General features: G+C 38.9%; 3 protein-coding genes across 3 annotated transcripts; 1 reads left to right on the forward strand and 2 right to left on the reverse strand.

The window, feature by feature from the left end:
* The first annotated feature begins 3,580 nt into the window (after nt 1–3,580).
* LOC144643338 (adenosine receptor A1-like) lies at nt 3,581–5,263 on the forward strand. Its single transcript, XM_078502551.1, has 2 exons — nt 3,581–3,766; nt 4,099–5,263. The coding sequence occupies exon 2, from the start codon at nt 4,123–4,125 to the stop codon at nt 5,092–5,094; it is 972 nt and encodes a 323-aa protein (XP_078358677.1). The 5' UTR covers nt 3,581–3,766; nt 4,099–4,122; the 3' UTR covers nt 5,095–5,263.
* Nucleotides 5,237–6,869, reverse strand: LOC144642193 (adenosine receptor A2a-like). Its single transcript, XM_078501177.1, has one exon. The coding sequence runs from the start codon at nt 6,867–6,869 to the stop codon at nt 5,796–5,798; it is 1,074 nt and encodes a 357-aa protein (XP_078357303.1). The 3' UTR covers nt 5,237–5,795.
* Nucleotides 6,870–9,692: 2,823 nt separating this feature from the next.
* LOC144641816 (DELTA-alicitoxin-Pse2b-like) lies at nt 9,693–12,013 on the reverse strand. Its single transcript, XM_078500839.1, has 2 exons — nt 10,759–12,013; nt 9,693–10,082 (listed from the first exon to the last, which is right to left on the reverse strand). The coding sequence occupies exons 1-2, from the start codon at nt 11,996–11,998 to the stop codon at nt 9,844–9,846; spliced, it is 1,479 nt and encodes a 492-aa protein (XP_078356965.1). The 5' UTR covers nt 11,999–12,013; the 3' UTR covers nt 9,693–9,843.
* Between the last annotated feature and the right edge of the window lie 5,114 nt (nt 12,014–17,127).

Consider the following 17,127-nt stretch of genomic DNA (forward strand, 5'->3'; position numbering starts at 1 on the left):
TAGTTTTAATTGATAAAGCGATATATCTTTCTTTGCTATCAAAAGCCAAAACGTTCTATTTGTTGCTGTTTTAACGAAGAAAGCAAAGCAAAGTGTGACTTTTGAAAGATTTTTTTGTTGTTGCTGGTGTTTTACGCTGAAGCGTAAACAGACCAGCTGTTTACTTTTAAAATAATACTGGTGAACTGTTTTTAATTCAAAATATTTATTTTATCTGCGGGAAAGTACGAAGATTAATCAACATGTTTGGCCACTAATAATGGGAATTGTAGTTTAGATGAAGCGAGAATTTCATTTATGGAAATAAGGATGAAAACCCGTCAATCAATTAGCCAATCAGGGCACATGAAAGGAACACATCCGGGTCCTATTAAAGATCACCATATGCTGTTGTGGTTACTTTAGCTGTTTCATGACCTGTTTAAAACACAATCACAAAGCTTGACAAAGCTGAAAATAAATAACATCAGAAATTAAGTCACGCAAAACACGAATCACGTCTAAGTCAACTCTTCGTTCACCGGTCACGTTTAAGGTCGCGGGGGATACCTACGGTATGAATAAATTCATTAGGCGAAATTTTGCTTGACCTGCATCTTTTAAAACGCTTATTTCTCGGCTGTTATGGGTGCGATTAAGCTCACATTTTACAGAGACGTAAAGAAATGATGGAATATTATGAATGTCATCGTTTATTTGGAAGATTTCACTTGACGGCGGTGATATAGCTTCGTAAGTGACAAATTGGGAGAAACATGATTTTGTGGCAGAGTTTGTGGATCGATTAGGAGACAGCACACTGTGATCTTGTCGATAACTGATCAGTCAGCACCTCTAGTGTGTCATAACAGAAGCGGATTTTTTAATTTAAAGTTTGCCAGCAAGTTATGATGGTTTAAATGCGCAAATTTGAATTTAATGCTTTCTATCTCTTTCTAAAAGCGCTCTTTTAAAATTCCGCTTCTGTTATGACACACTACAGTATTCCTAGTTTGCCTCTCTGCAGTGGCAGGTCATGAAGTTCTATATCCGTGATGAATTCTCTGCCACAAAATTGTCGGAAAAGTCCAAACTTTGAGATTTCCGAAGGTGTCCCGATCAAAACACGGTTTCCAAATGGTAATTATGGTAATTATATTCCACGCTTTTATGGTGAGAACAATGCGTTTTCAACATCAAATCACGCGCGCGTGCTCATATTTTTATGCAAATATCTCGTCGTAAAGTTGTCGATGTCAGTCGTTGCACTTCGTGCATACGCTTTAAATAAATGCATAATGATGAACCTAAGCTGTCCCCCGCGACCTTAAGTCAAAAAATATGTTCACGTGCACGTGGAAAGATCTTAAGATTGGGAATCATGAAAAAATAAAAGCTTGAATCGCGTTTTACGGAAAAATAAAAAAGCCCCGATCACGCTTCACGTAAAAAGTATAAGGGACCCTCAATTCTGCAAACGGACATTGAAGTTCTGTCAGTTAACGTTTCAACATTGCCATGATGCAGTTTTCCCTTGAAAACTTGCTTCATGTACACACGTGCGTGTGTCTAAAAATATTTTAACGGGCATAAAGGGACACTGTCACGGGGATTTTAATGCTTTTCAGCAAAAAGTAGAATAGGTCTTCTCGTACAGGAAATGCACCTAGTACATCAAGAGGGAGATATAAAGTTGAAGGAAGAAGGGACGGAAACTTAAAAAAAAAAACAGCCTGACTTTCAAGTTGAGATCTATAGTTCTCGATGGCTTCACAATAACAAAAACTGGACCACTATTAGTAGTTTCCATGTGTCTTTAGGCTTTTGAGTTTTTGAAGTGAAACTGGTGAGAGTGTCCCTTTAAGCAAACACACTTTGATTCGATAAATGGTAGCTTGGGGTATCGCGCTTATGAATACAAAATGAACTGAACTAAAGCCTGGTTTTCACTAGCGACGCAAGCACAAGCCCAAGCACAAGCGCAAGGATAACAGCTCTTATTTCTCCGTGAAAACGGCTTTGACTGTACAAAAGCACAAGCGCATTGCCTTTAGATGCTTATGCTTGTGCTTGCGGCAAGCACAAGCCCAAGGATCAAAATTTGTCCATTTTGCGTGATCGCGCTTGTGCTTGCGCTTGTGCTTGCGTCGCTAGTGAAAACCAGGCTTAAGCAACGTGCTCAAAATAAGTCTTCAGTTAAAAGGGATTATTCAAAACAGCACGCATTCACGTATATACAGCTGCAAATGCACTTCACAAAACCAATTCCGTGATTAAAAACGTAGGTGATGTAGATGTCAAAACTTAAAAATAACAGTAAATATAGCCGAATACGCGCGTGCAAACACGCATTAGGGCTTACTTTCTCATATGAAAATTTGGTGCGACAGTTTTAATATTTATCATTTGCTTATTTGCTTAAGTCAAGAAAGGCAGATAAATACAAGAAAAGAAACGAAATATTCTGAATTTATGGCTGGTTGTATTTTGACGTGATGACGTCTAGCAATAGTTTTGTGTCATCTGATTCCTTTATAACTATGGGAACTCCCCACATTGACAGTTATAAGTGCACTTTTCATGGAGAGCAAAAAGGAACTTGTTAATGCGTCGCGTTTGAACAGAAACGGTAAAAAACGATGCCATCAATGAAGAGTAGTGAAAAAACTGGCTTCGTTTATCTATTCATTAAATAAAGTCGAACTCCATTATTGGAACGCCCGCAGACGCCTTAAGATATGCATACTTTTTGTGGTCCCTTCGGGTCCGTCTGAATTAAATGAATTGTAAGAGACGATTTTAAAATTCTAATTCGCGTAAAATTTATTTTTTTTTATAACTTATACTTTTCCTTTTTATAAATAAACAGTTCTGATTATTTATTTCCAAGTCCAAACATCCGCGACACTAATAAAGCTAGGCAGTTGAATTGAATCACTGATTAACTTTCGATCAAGTTGCCTATGGCATCACGTAGCCAAAATTTCTGTGAAAACGTGCTGTTGAAACGGTCCCTTACAAGAGTACAATTTTGTCTGACTGATGTAAAACAAAATTAAGGGGAAAACGGCACGAATTAAAATTTGATGGATTTATGCCGTCGGCGAGTGGTTGTACGATTTAGGCATTGCCATAACAGTCACCTATCTGACGGTTTAACGACTCGATTATGCTGACGATTTTATATAACTAAAAAGTAGTTTTAATCTTTATAAATAAATAAGTTTGAGTGTTCTGATCTGTGTTTTCCAAATCCAAACATCCGCAACACGAATAAAGCATTTCATGTTATATTACGTAGATGTGAGTTAGATATGGGACACTAATAAGGTTACATACATCACGTACAAAGTCAGAGTGCAGTAAAACGCAGAATTAATACGCATTCTGAAATCGCCGGAAACACTTCAAAGAAAAATATTCAGAGATAACAGCAAAATTAAAAGCAGAACGCACATGAATTTCATGGATCAACATCATCTCGCTTTTGAAATTATTCGGTACTGATTGACAATCTGCAAATTGAAAACTTAAATAATTTACATATCAATCATGTGTGTTTATACTGATATCTGAAACATGTGAGTGTTTCAGCGCAAATTGGATAAGGAAGCGATAAGGGAAGAACAAAGCCAGTTACATCTTCATATTGGTGAAGATGTTATCAAAATCAGTTCTGGACCAGATTCCGTTCGTATCAGGTTGTGCGTTGATCCGTTCATTCCGTTCGCGTGGTTGGCTTACTGATTGAAAAGTTCGATTACTTACCAGACCCTCGGAGAACAAGGTAAATTTATAGCCATTTTACAGACTGCACATAATAAATTATTGCTACAGAACTGACAGAACAAAACTTAAAACACAACTTTGAAATATAAAATGATTAAGAGGATTTGTCGTTAATACTGCGTGATTATATTGCCTGTCGAAGAAAAAAAATATTTGACTTATAATTTTATTCCAAAGTTGTCAGAGGATATATAAAAAGTCACTGAGCGAATTATGCAGTTGTCTGGTCGTCCGTTCTTTTCATAATGATTTCTACGTTACAGCAATGCTACCTTTCTACGAAGGAGCTGTCGGCGCTGAATTGAACGATATTTCCTTTTTTATTTTCAGTTCTCAAAGATTAAAGTTGCTGAAATGAACAACTTCACGTTAGCGAATGAAACTCATAATGACCCTTCCCAACATGATATCGAGGTCACATTGTCGCTTATCTCAGCTATTTCCCTTCTTATCATCTCAGTCATAACTGTTGTTGGAAATGGCATCCTGTGCTTAGCCATGTACAAGGACCCACTTAAATGCTTCCGTACCTCACCGATGCTCTTCGTAGCTAATTTGGCGGTAGCAGATTTCTTAACCGGCTCCATCGTGGATCCTCTGTACACTGCTTATAACTTTGGCTACTATCAAGCCCGAGAATACGAGACCGCTCTAACGGCCGGTGATCATGCCTCATACATCACTGTTAATGTTTCTCTCTGTACCGTAGTAGTGCTGGTCATTGACCGATTCTTGGCATTGAAGATACCCATTCGCTATCGCAACGTCATGACGAGGAGAGCTGCAGGAGGCATCATTGCAACATTATGGGCTTATTCCATACTATTCAGTTTCTGGCGTTATATGGGTGTGCCTGATACTACTTATTATCTACTGGACCTTCACATCCATGTCACTGGAAGCCTGTTTGCTTTGACTGTTTTTCTTGTACTCATATATCGACGATCTGTCGTTGCCAGGAATCAAAGAGTAGGCATGGCTGACCCAACCCCTCGGTGTGTTGACCAAAGAAAGCAAATGATCAGTGATGCGAAAATAATACGGACATTTTTAATCATTTTAGCGGCGTGTTATCTCTGTCTATTGCCCTATTACATCTACATGCACGTGTATCTGTTCTGTACCACGTGCCAGACAAACGTGGTCCTCCTGGCTATGAGCAAAATGTCTGAGCCTGTGGTATACCTGAACTGCGCAGTGAACCCATTTATATATGCGTGGAGACATAAAATGTTCAGGAAGTCGTTGAGAGCCGTACTACTGATAAAAAATGCCGTGAATCCAGAAGTCACCCTCTCACAGCGACCAACTTCTCAATTATGTTAGCGAGCTTGTATTCTTTATCATCTTTTAAATGGGTCCTTCATCCGTCAACATTTACTCATGACCATTTAGTCTCTCTCCCAAACAATATAATGTCAGTAAGCCATCAAGTTACAGATCTTGCTTACTGAAAATTCCAATTCTTACTACTTATCTTCTACTAGCTTTATTAACAAACCTTAAGCTCGTAGTTAGGCTTTAAACAATATATCTTAAAAAGATATCAGAATGCAAGTTTTCCCCTTTTCTTCTTAGTACCTACGTTATACCACTTTCACTTGCTTATACTAATACCAAGCTCCACAGAAAAAAAATGTGCAAGAAATCAGTCTCAAAAAGATTTTTTTTGCCCATCTTAGCTAATTTTTGTTATGCTGTAATTATTTCTATTGCTTGGCAAATATAATGGTTGTTGTTGTTGTTGTTGTTGTTGATATTGCGAATAAGTAACCCGAATGAGATACCTTAGTAACCAGACTGACAAGTTGGTATTTTTAAGCAGTTCATGTCCTGTTAACGTCCGGTACAATGGCTGACCTCATTAAATTATATAGAAAGGCAAAATATCGGCCAGTGCGTGAACCAATTATACGCCTGGTAATTTCGTACAATTTCAGTTGTCAGTATCGAGTCGCCTTATGCTTGTAATTTGAGATAGTTATGGTCAGCTGTTAATTCTAAGTGAGGCCTAAAGCGCGTGCGTTTTAAAAACTGTTATTCCTTTTTACATTTATTTCCATCAGCTGAATCGGGTTCGAATTTGACAGCGTCGATACTCCGTCAGCCATCCCTTGATTATGAATGCCAAATGCAAACCTGGACGGACCTGGGGTTGTTTTTCTTTGTTTGTTTGATTTTCTTTTCCTCGAACACAAACGCCACGTACGAAGTGTTTGTTTCAAAGCTTGGCGGTATTTTGGAATTGTCCATGCATAAAGAAAAGGGTTTAGTCCAGAGTTTAAGAACAGAATAGGCTCGGAGAGCTTGCTCACGGTTTTTACCACTGGTACCTCCATGCAGGACTCACAGAGTAGTTCTACATGAAGCATTATGTACAATGGTAGCATACAAGCGATAGCCACCAACAGAAGAAGGAACACAGTTCTTGTCATTTTTCTCTCTGACTTAATTTTAGTTTCAATCTCGTTGTGGATTGGCTGTCTTCTTGTTTCGCTGTTATACCCTTGTGTTCGCAGTGATTGTGCCAGTTGACGTTTGATCGTACAATAAATAGACACGTATAGCCCGATCAGGATTACTCCAAACAAGGTATAGTTTACATGTAAATCAAGCCAGTAAAATACATCTTGCGGTACACCCATGAAGCGAAGCACGCTGAATAGCAGGGAGTAAGTCCACACTAAAACTATAATAGTCAAGATTCTGTTGCGATCCATTTTTTGCCCATGCGATAAGGGGTATTTTACTGCAATGTACCTATCCAAAGCCAAGGTAAGAATGGACAAAATCGAAGCGTTTACGAATACGTACGCCGTTGATTCTCCAATAACATATAATATATTTAACTCTTTTCCCATGAAGTTGCTTATTTCGAAAGCTGCGTACAAGGGTTCGGTTATCAGACCCGTGAGAAAGTCAGCAACTGCCAGATTCACCACCAAATAACTTGCTGTGCTTCTCAGGCTTCGATAAGGGTCTTTGTAAATTGTCACACACAGGAGAAAATTTCCTGACACTGCTAAGACGCCAACGACTAAATTGGTTAAACCAATTAACAGCGGAGTTTTTGACCCTTCTGAATTTTCCAAATTATCCATAACACCTGAAGCCGTATTGTTTGAGCTCATAACAAATCGCTCCCACCGATTTTTTTTACGAAATCCTCGTCACTGCCGAGAAATGTCCAAAAGTCAATGAAGCTCTGATAGGTACTTGATCCTGTCTTTGAAACAGTAAAATTTATGCAGTTGTTTGAGGTTATTCTATGACTTATTGCATCCAAAAGTGTTCCCTGTAATTCTGTAATTGTTTTCTTACAAATTAGTTATTCGGAAATCCCCATGAAGCTATTCAGGTCAATTTTCATTTGTTTAAAAGAAACAAGTTGTTTTGATTGGATGTTACTTCATAACCCATGAAGTAAATCCGAATAAACGATCAGTTTTCTTAATGAAAAAGATATTTTGAGATGACCATGATTGACAGTTTTTAATCATTAGTGTTAAATCCTTACCCGTTCCCTAGCAGCCTTACCTTGTTTTTTTTACCGAATGGTAATAGTTATGTTATGGGCCGCATTTCTCACTCGAACACCCCACCACTCACTCGACTGATATCAAACCGTTTATCAAAACGAGAAACGGGATGGAAGGCTAACGCAAGCATCAACAAAACAAATTATTCTCAACCCGTTCGTCCCCAGGGAGAACGAATCACAACACAAGAGGAACACACTATCCCGTGAAAAGAGAAGAACGCTCAACGAGCCCGAGCAGGCACATGACCACGACCAGACGCATGAACACAACTCATGCACGTGTTTGCGACTCCTGTGTCCGAGCGCGCCCCTTTCGCGAAAACGCGGACAGAAAGAGCGCACGAGCGAGAGCACAAGATGCAGGACACAAGGGAAAAGTGAATGTAATGAAGAAAGCACGACCCCCGGAGAACTGCGACATGTACGCGGTGACTAAGCCATGCGTAGCACGTCGTGCGCGTCACCGTGTCACCTCCGGAGGGGACGCGCCCCGGGGGGGAGTGTACGCGGACGGAGGGGGGAATGTGAAAGGACCGCGAGCCAAAGGAAGGGAAAAAGGCGCGCGGAGGACATGACGCACAAGAAAAAAGAAAGGGAAGGGACCGACTTCTTGAACGCTTGAAAACAAGCGAGGACGCCACTCACGAAACCGAGGGCTCGAAGAGCCTTTGATTCCCTTACTGTTTAGCTTGTACATAATTGATTCGCGAATTGCAAAATTTAGGATCATCTTTTTGCGACAGTCGGACACCATAAAAATGGCGGCACTGTGTGAAAGTTTACGATTTTTTTCGATCAAAATTACCAAAATTGGCATTCAATATTGTGTTTTTCGTGAAATCGCGGAAATATAAACGCTTGCGGGATACGGTTTCGTAAATTAAATTCGTGAAATTAAGTACACAGGAAAACATGTATGAAACTTGGCGTGACCGACAAAGTGAAATTAAGGTATCTAAAATCAGTGAGCAGTTCTTCTCCGTTTAAAAACAACACATTTAAAACAACTCAATGCATTCAGCTCCTGCGTTAATCATGGGGTGCGAACCAAAGAGCAGTTTGAAATAAAACAAGACTCACTTTAAATTAATATACGTCAAGTTAATTATATTCCCGAACACAGTTGTTTATATACAAGAATTCATCAAGTAAACTGGATTTTCGGCCATAAATTTACCTCGCGGCAGGTGAAAGGTTAAATGAATGCTTAAGGGCGCTTTCGTTTAATTTGTGATTTTTCCGAATGAGAATGTAATCTTTTTGGAATAAGAATAAATCCAAGCGTTTAATTCGACACTGATATTCCAATTATTTCTCTTCCGGGTAGTTCCCAAACTAACACACTATAAGATAAAGACAAAAAACATTGCCCAATATCTAATTGAAAGCAATAAATAAAATGAAACAATGGAAACGTATCATACAAATATAACAATGTGCGAACAGCGTGTCAGAAAATATAGCGCATCCCGACTTATAACCATGAGACAGTGTGGCTGAATGAGTTGGTCATTATCGTGGTGAGAGATTTTATGTATAGTTTGAACGGATGCGAAAAAGCAAAAAAAAAAAGTTCATCACCATCGGATGTTAATCTCTCATCGAAATGGGAAAAGGGAAAAAGAAAAGGCCCTATTCTTGGTCTGGGGAATTGGAGTCTACAAAGATTCAAAATCTTATAACAGGCGGAGTAGTAATTTGCAATGAAAGTTAACCGGTAACACAACATTTTTCGCATTCGGACCGTCGGTCACGTGCATCTCATGTGACCAACTTGACGGTTTCACCGCGGTCAAACGTCTCAGGCAGCTTTTCTTCTATTTTGGGAAATTTCGTTCGTAGTGAAGTGTTAGCTATAGTATGAGCAAGGAGCGATAAAATAGCTGCTGAGTGTAAACATATTCCCATTCACCAAGGTAAACGAGTGTTTTTACTTTTTTAATGTTCCGCATCCGAACCAAAATGCTTTGACAAATGGCGCCCAAAAGGTCCGCATATCGCTTTTTTCAAACACCTAGAACTTTTTTAGTAAAGCTCAAAAAAACTTTGTAAATCGTCAGAATACCGGTTATGTATCCAACTTTGAACTGTGATATTAAAGCCTCCAGTTATCTTTGAAGTACTTTTCCTGTTTTTTTTTTTTGTGTATTTCTGTCGTTTGACCGCGGTCGACTTGACGGTCATTGTTGATGACTTGGTGTAAGATGACAATTCTTTCGTGCAGTGTTCGCCTGCAGTAAACGTTCTGGCTACACTACATTTGGACACGTCTTGTGCAATGCATTGCAGTGAACCGCACTGCACTGCATTGCAACTGGACTGGACTGGACTATACAATATTACTTTTTCCAGAACAATACACTTGGTACTTTCTCTTCAAGAACGACTCTTGCGTCGATGCACTTTTTAATTCTAATCATTAAAATAATACTTCTTTAACATGTTTCAATTTTGTTCAACTGGCCGATGTTTTAATTGGTTGTTGTTCTCTTACTTATGGCCTCAGTGACTAATAACGATATGTATGTGGAAGATTACATTTTTCTCTTATTTTTTTTTGGTTCAACTGGAGCTGAATCCTTAGCCTTGTGATTAGCTCCATGGTGAGGTGCGTCCTGTACGACTAAATCCCTGCTGGGCAAAGACCACACGACATTCCGCGACTCGCGATTTTTATTTTTGCAAACACAGTGAAGACCGTGGACTGTCCAACTACAACCTTTCCACGCCCAATTTGCATGGGTGTTGGCGTATGCTGTTTGCTTGGAGACACCTGTATCAAGAGTAGAGTTTTTATGTGTCAAATGAGTAAATGAATCAATCCTGAAATTGGAGAGAAACAAGATTCCCAAAAATAAGAACTGACTTGGGAAAGAGAATCACCAGCTACAAATGTACCATCGATTGGTTATCATTGCCAGATTGCTTTAAATGACGTATGCCCTGTGACATTTTAAAAAGAAAATTAAGAACTTTTAAATAGCAAAGTACTTTCAGCTTTATATTGAAAAAATCTTTGGAACATTATTCTTTTAAAATTTCACAGAACATTATACTTGTAATTTTATATTTTTATTTGATTTTTAACCTTGTAATTAGTTTCATTTGAAGACCTCCCTGAAAACCACTCCATGTGACTGGAGCCTACTCTTTGAAGAAATATTTATTTATTTATCTATTATCATTATTATTATTTATTTATTTGAAAATAGCGCTGCCCTTACAAACATATTAAAGCTAACCGCACGCAAGCAAACTAGAGTGGAACTAGCCACAAGCAAACCTGAGAGTGGAACTAACGGCAAGCAAACCGGAGTGGAACAAGCCGTGTCCAAAACCGTGGTTCAATAGATAATAACCTACTTCAATTATGTAGAAATCACCTTGACTCACTGACTCATGACTCATAGCTAATAGTCTCATTTGACTCACAAAACAGGGTACCTCACCTGTATCTTGTTCAACAGACTTGTAGCGAACGCACGATTCCCCTCGACAGGAACACCACATGGTTCTAAAATGGCAATCTTTGTCGCTGTGGCAACCCTCTTTAGCCAGAGAGCACTCGTATTCTGGGTACATTTCGTTGGAGCCCTTGGTGTGGTCGAATTTCTGAATGTCCACTCCTCCGCTTGTTATGTAGGAACAACCATAATTCAAGAAGCCGAGGTAGTACTGCTCTAGGTTTACAGCCCTGATGTGGTTGAGAGATCCTACCTCAAAAATGCTTTGAAGAATATCCCAGATCGCTCTGAACGTGTGCTGGACAGACGAGGCTGAATCAGTGGCCTCATTCATGAGCTGCTCAATCAATTCTTTCGACCTCTCGTGCAACAGCCTATTGCGGGTTTCTTTGCTTCCTCCTCTAATGATCAGATGATTGTTCGTGCTCATTTTACTGGCATTAGACAATTCCTCCTTACTCACATCTGAACATGCAGAGACGTCAAGGTTTCCAAAAGCTACCGGACCTGCGAACTCGGCACAACTCTTCACTTGAAAATCTCGTTCAGTGTAAGCTTTAGAACTCTCCGCAAATGTCATTTGTTTAAGGCTGGTTCCAAGCGTGACGGACGTAACAACATGGGAACCGTATTCCTTCAGGAAAGTGCGATATGGTTTCCACGAATTCCTTTGCCATGGATTTTCAATTTTTACCGGCAATCGTTCTAAATCTTCCACAAAGCGTTTCTTCAAAGTCGATGTCTCGTCGCCGTCTAAACAGCCTCTTTTCACCATTATCTTTTCTTTTAATGCCATAACGATTAATGAGGTGCCACTCACCTTGGAAATCTCTGAGCTGTTGCTTTTTGTTGCAACTTTCAGGGTGGCACTCAAAGTATACGAGGATTGTAACGAGGGATCCAAACCAGATTGAGTGCCCACTGTCGAGTAAAAGGCCTTGGTGTTTGCATAATGTTCGAAGTGACTACTTGAGGACTTAAAGTTCTTGTCTACCCTGTTGAAGCATTCAGAAGGGAAAGGCTCGAATATGGCTGTTTCGCGTTCCTGAAAGTCCCCCAGTAGGTTGGTCCCTCGAAGATATATCGCTTTTCCCAACTCCGTGGTTCCGCTTTGGTCAGAGGCGCTAGGAGCACTAGGGGCGCTAGGATCGATTACAGTGGCTTTACAAAATCCTCTGAATGTAATCGCGAGGCAAGTGAACAACACCAAAAGCCGGACATACATGGCTAATAATTATGGACAGGCGAAGCTCAGTACAACGCAATCTGCAAAAAAGAAACTTAAGGATTAACAGAACAGTTGGCTTAATTTTTGGAGGCTAGTGTAGCTTTTCAGTTGTTATCCTGCACAAAACCGTTTCGCACATTTCGAAACGTTTTAGACGTTTCACCCAACATGCCTTCAAACCGTTTAATTTTCACGCTTATCCTGCTTTTCAACCGGTGTGCGACAAATGCAGACTGCAGACTTGCAAACTTCCATGTCGGTTGCCTGAATAACACTCAGGTTAGACTAGTTACAGTGGAACCCCGATATAACGATCCTCGATATAACGATATTCCCGATATAACGATGAATATTCTATGTTCCGGCAAAAGTTACAGTAAAATGTATGGGACAGGACCCCGATATAACGATCTTCGATATAACGATATTCCCGATATAACGATGAGAATAAAGCGGACCGAACGTAAAATCTTCCCCGATATAACGATATTATCAGTACTCAGTCACAATTTAAGCAAAACACTAAATTTAACACAATAACCTTACAGTAATCGAGTAATCTCTAACGTTTCTGGCACAGCTTTGTACGATTATATACGAAAGTAATACTGTGTTCTAAGCCTCTTTATCAACTTTATCCTCTTTATCCTCCTTGTCATTCAATAGTTCTCTTAGTTTCAGTATCTTTGACTAGGTTTACCCCGATATAACGATATTTTCGGCTATTTTATGACCATATCGTTATATCGGGAGTTTCGATATAACGATTCCTCGATATAACGATATAATTTTACTGCTCCCTTGGCATATCGTTATATCGGGGTTCCACTGTATTGAGAACTTATCTTAAACAGTACTGTTTAAGATAAGTTTTCAATAATTGTAATGGTAACATGATATATACTTCAAAACATTCAACAAGTCTGCCGGTCTGCAGTCTGCATTTGTTGCACACCACTTTTCAACGACATACGATAAAATAAATAAATTAACCGATCACATGCAACTTATGTCCAGGATTGAACGTTTATGAGGTTGCACGCTGTTTATGATAGGCATTAAAAAGTGTCCTTATTTATAAAAGCTCACCTAAACAATCATGATTACGTCAAAAATGATGTAACTCAGTGAAAACATCGAATTACCCAGTCAAACATGAAGTACTTATTAAACAATATTTGCGTTCAATCCTGTACATAAGTGTATTTTGGTGAAAACGTTGGCGGTGTTGAACGGTGGATCGGGGGAAAGCTGGTTTAAAATCTTACACGAGGGTTGGCAGGTTTTGTAAGTGGGTACCATTGAAATGCGAGAAATCCTCGGAAAGCTGCAGATGGTGTGGGTTGGTTGCGGCCATTTGCTACTCCCGAGTGAGCAGAGGGGTTGAGTAAGTGAATGACTGAGCCAGTTCACCCACAGTAATCCAATGTCAGACCAAAATTGTCAATGTAAATGGTTTAGTCATTCTGTGTAAACTTTAAGTTTCCTCTTACTGCAAGTACGTAACACACTATCACTTTTAACTGTTAATATCTTTGAGCAATACATAATTTATATGTTTATTTAGTTCACATTGTTCACAACCGAAAGATGTTTATTCTTGAATCTTAGTTTTCTTCTAAATTAAAACAATGAAAACTTTATGGCTGAAAATGATTCGTTTCCAGCTCTTTTTTCTATTAGAAACGAAATCCTGCCACTGCCTTAGAAGCTAGTGATCTTATTAAAACTCAAACCATTTACTAGAAGCCTGATACATACAAGTTTTTTTAACGTTTTCCCTTCTGATTAGTACTCCCTCTGATAAGAGAATCAGTCCCCGATATTTGAAGGTGAATGTTAATTGTAACATCCGAAACATGTTCCTTTTTTCTTGAATCTTAGTTGTCTTCAATTATTATAATATTCAAAGGAATGAAACGTTTATGACTGAAAAGGATTCGTTTCCAGTTCTTGTCTATTAAAAGTCGCATCTTGCCCACTGCCTCAGAAGCTAGTTATCGTATTAAAAGTCTAGCCCTTTAGTAGAAGGCTGATACATACAAGTTTTGTAACGTTTTTCCTAAAATGTGATTTCTACCCATTTTTTTAGAGAATCAGTAGGCGATATGTGGTAGTTTGGTACTTTGTTTGTGATTTCATAAAAGATTGGGAAAATGTTTCAATATTAGTGTCCTCAAGAAAGAAGGAAAGATTTTGAAACCTAATTTTAACAGGTTTTCTCAACACAAACGCGTTCCAACTCCACTGACTGACTTATAAGTGTTAGATCTAAATGCAATTATTTTTTTCTGATAAAGTAAACTTACCCACTATCTTTTCCTTTTCTTTTTGTTACACTTGCAATGTATCAAAGGGATCTTACAGGAAACTGACTGCAGCTTTTCAGGTGGTCCTTTCATTTAACTGAAGGTAAACTAATTTGACTTGTACTGACCTAATTGTAAACACAAGTTGTTTGGTGGCATAGCACCTCTATCTTTAAGGGGAGTGAAGTTCATTGAGGCGATATATATTTCATGATTCAAAGCAAGTAAACCCGCGTTACGGTGATTTACTTAAATTTCATATTCTTGGACTGAAGACAGGTGCAAGTGTCGAGCTAACGATAAACAAAACATAAACAAAGATGTTAGTGACTGAGGAAGACTACGACGAACTACAAACGAAACTTGAAAATATTGGTTGATTTTGTCAAGTTCGACGCATGTGACAAAGCTATACTTTAAGCTTTGAGTACACAGGTCCCGTTCATTTCAGCTCAGTGTTGCAATGGCCGCTTTAACAGTAGAAAAGGTTAACGTACATGTAGACATGTGGCCCTCTTCACATAACAGCATGTGTGGCGAAATATTTGTTTCAAATCAGATAGCTTAGAATAACTAGAGTGCGAGCGGTCTACCTTTTGCCCTAAAACCCTTGGGAACGAATGTAGGGACGAATGCATAAGCAGAAAAGGAGAGATCGAGCGAGCGCGATGCGATAGATAGATGCAAGCACCCAAGCCGTTAGCCGAGAATAGCGCGGGCGCTAGCTTTCTTTTCGGTTATCTTCCGGTGCCCTTGCCACTCGCGACTCGCGGGGTTCGTCGCTTGTATATCGCGCTCGCTCTCTATTTTCGCGTTCGTGCCCACGATACTAGTTTGGATTTCGGTGTTCTACTTGTCTAGTTTGAGTACAGGATGGATTGGCAATTGTAGACGAGTAACACGTCTCAGCTTTATTCATCTACAATCCTAATCAAGGGACAATTCACCACATTTTTGCCATCACGTGACGACCAATCATCTTTCTCTTATTAGTCGTGAACAAAACCGTTTAAAACTACAATTTCAGTGCGATTCAGGTTTGCCAAAAGCTAATTAAAACGTGAATTTTGCCATCTTTGAAAAAAATTTCTCCTAGGGTCTATCTCCTAGTGGGCGATTGTCTGATAACTTGGTATTAGTCTAAAATAAGATTCGACATGAATAGGGTTCATCTAATATTAATATGAACTTATAACGATCGACCGGAAGAAAAAAACAGAGAGATGCTTCTTGAAGTTTTTACCAACAAAGTGAAGGTAGTATTTAGGTGTATAATTAAAACAAGCTGCGGAACAGCTGTTTGTTGCGCGCTAAGGAAAGCCGGCAATCATTCCAAAAAAATCTTTGTGCAGTAAATTTGAGGGGTTCAAGGTCTAAAGGGTTTTCATCTGTTATAAGTGATACAGTGGGTGGAATTAAATTTAGACCCGACACATTCAGCAAGTTAAGCCGGAACAGAGAATACAAAACCAGTCATGAAATTAGAAACTAGACTCACAGCTTCGTTCCTGACCTAGGGTTTAAAATCAATTTTGTATTTTCAATACATGTAAATACCAACATTATTTCTTTTATTTACAGATAAATTCTCCTAGTGGCTATGACTGGCCTTGTAAACAGCTTTTTAAAATTGAGAGGCAAAATCCCAACTCTGTACTGTTATGTGCGTATCATGATGTATTATTCAACTTAATCGCCAGAAAATTTTCAAAATTCAGTTGTACAGAAGTATATAGAAATTGATGAAACGATGAGCGTCTTCCATAACATGAAGAACATAGATATAATAAGTTTGCCATCGAGCATCCCACTGATCAAGCGGAAATTAACTGACGAACAGAGGGCGATTATGAATCTGATGCCATGATATCAGTCTAAAATAAGAACGGAAATGGATGGGGTTCATCTAAAATTAGTATGAAGTAATTAACAATTAGATTATGAGATTTCGAGATTTCTATGAGGAGACATTGGCCGAAGATCGAGGCCGAAGATCGAATCAACTATATATACTAGTTATGCAACGCTTTCGAGTGGTATACTATGGAATATCCCACGAGTCACTTGTATTTTCTCGGTGTACACACGAGCCTTTAGGCGAGTGTGTATACCAAGAAAATACAAGTGACAAGTGGGATATTCCATAGTATACCACGAGAAAGTGTTGTGTAACTATTTTATACCATGCCATAGAAAATACGCTTACTAAATCTCGTCGAGAATACAATCGCAGCGCACGATGGGAAGGTTGAGTTGAATACCGTCGAATATACAACGGCTTTCCTGTATTCTGATTGGCTGTATTTTCTATGGCATGGTATAAATAGCTATAGCTATCACCTAAGGAAATCGAGAGCGAAAAATTGATTATGTGAATTCTAACTAAATTGTCTAAACTTCTTTTAAATAAATATCTCCAATCATTTCTCTAACTTCACGCTTTTAGCGAAACTTGCAGCCGTGTCAGACACACGTTCTTATAAATAAGTTTAAAGTCGCATAACAGCCATGTCCTTCTTTAAGTTTTTACCGAAATTAAATTATTCAGTAATAACAGTGTAATATTTCTGTATCTCCTACCGAGACTTCAACATTTTTAGGACAACCTTCAGACACTGCACACTAATGAATGACAGTGTACGATAGCAGATGCTGCAGATTGCAGCATTTGTATAAGGATGCAAGTAGAATAGTATTTATAACGACTGGAGGCATAAAACAGCTTGAGTTCCACGAATTTGATTGCAAACGTGATATATTGAAAGACTGTGCGATGTTTCTAGAAGTTTTTACCAACAACGTGTAAAAAGTAACTAT

Source organism: Oculina patagonica, chromosome 2 (assembly GCF_052425735.1).
Source record: "Oculina patagonica isolate OP01 chromosome 2, crgOcupat, whole genome shotgun sequence".
Lineage (NCBI taxonomy): Eukaryota > Metazoa > Cnidaria > Anthozoa > Scleractinia > Oculinidae > Oculina > Oculina patagonica.

Excerpts from the sequence above, each read along its gene's own strand:
- LOC144643338 (XM_078502551.1), top strand. The coding sequence starts at position 4,123 with ATGAACAACTTCACGTTAGCGAATGAAACTCATAATGACCCTTCCCAA.
- LOC144642193 (XM_078501177.1), bottom strand. The coding sequence starts at position 6,869 with ATGGATAATTTGGAAAATTCAGAAGGGTCAAAAACTCCGCTGTTAATT.
- LOC144641816 (XM_078500839.1), bottom strand. The coding sequence starts at position 11,998 with ATGTATGTCCGGCTTTTGGTGTTGTTCACTTGCCTCGCGATTACATTC. Across the intron at positions 10,083-10,758 it reads GTCTGTTGAACAAGATACAG|GTGTCTCCAAGCAAACAGCA; the intron begins GTGAGGTACCCT and ends CTCTTGATACAG.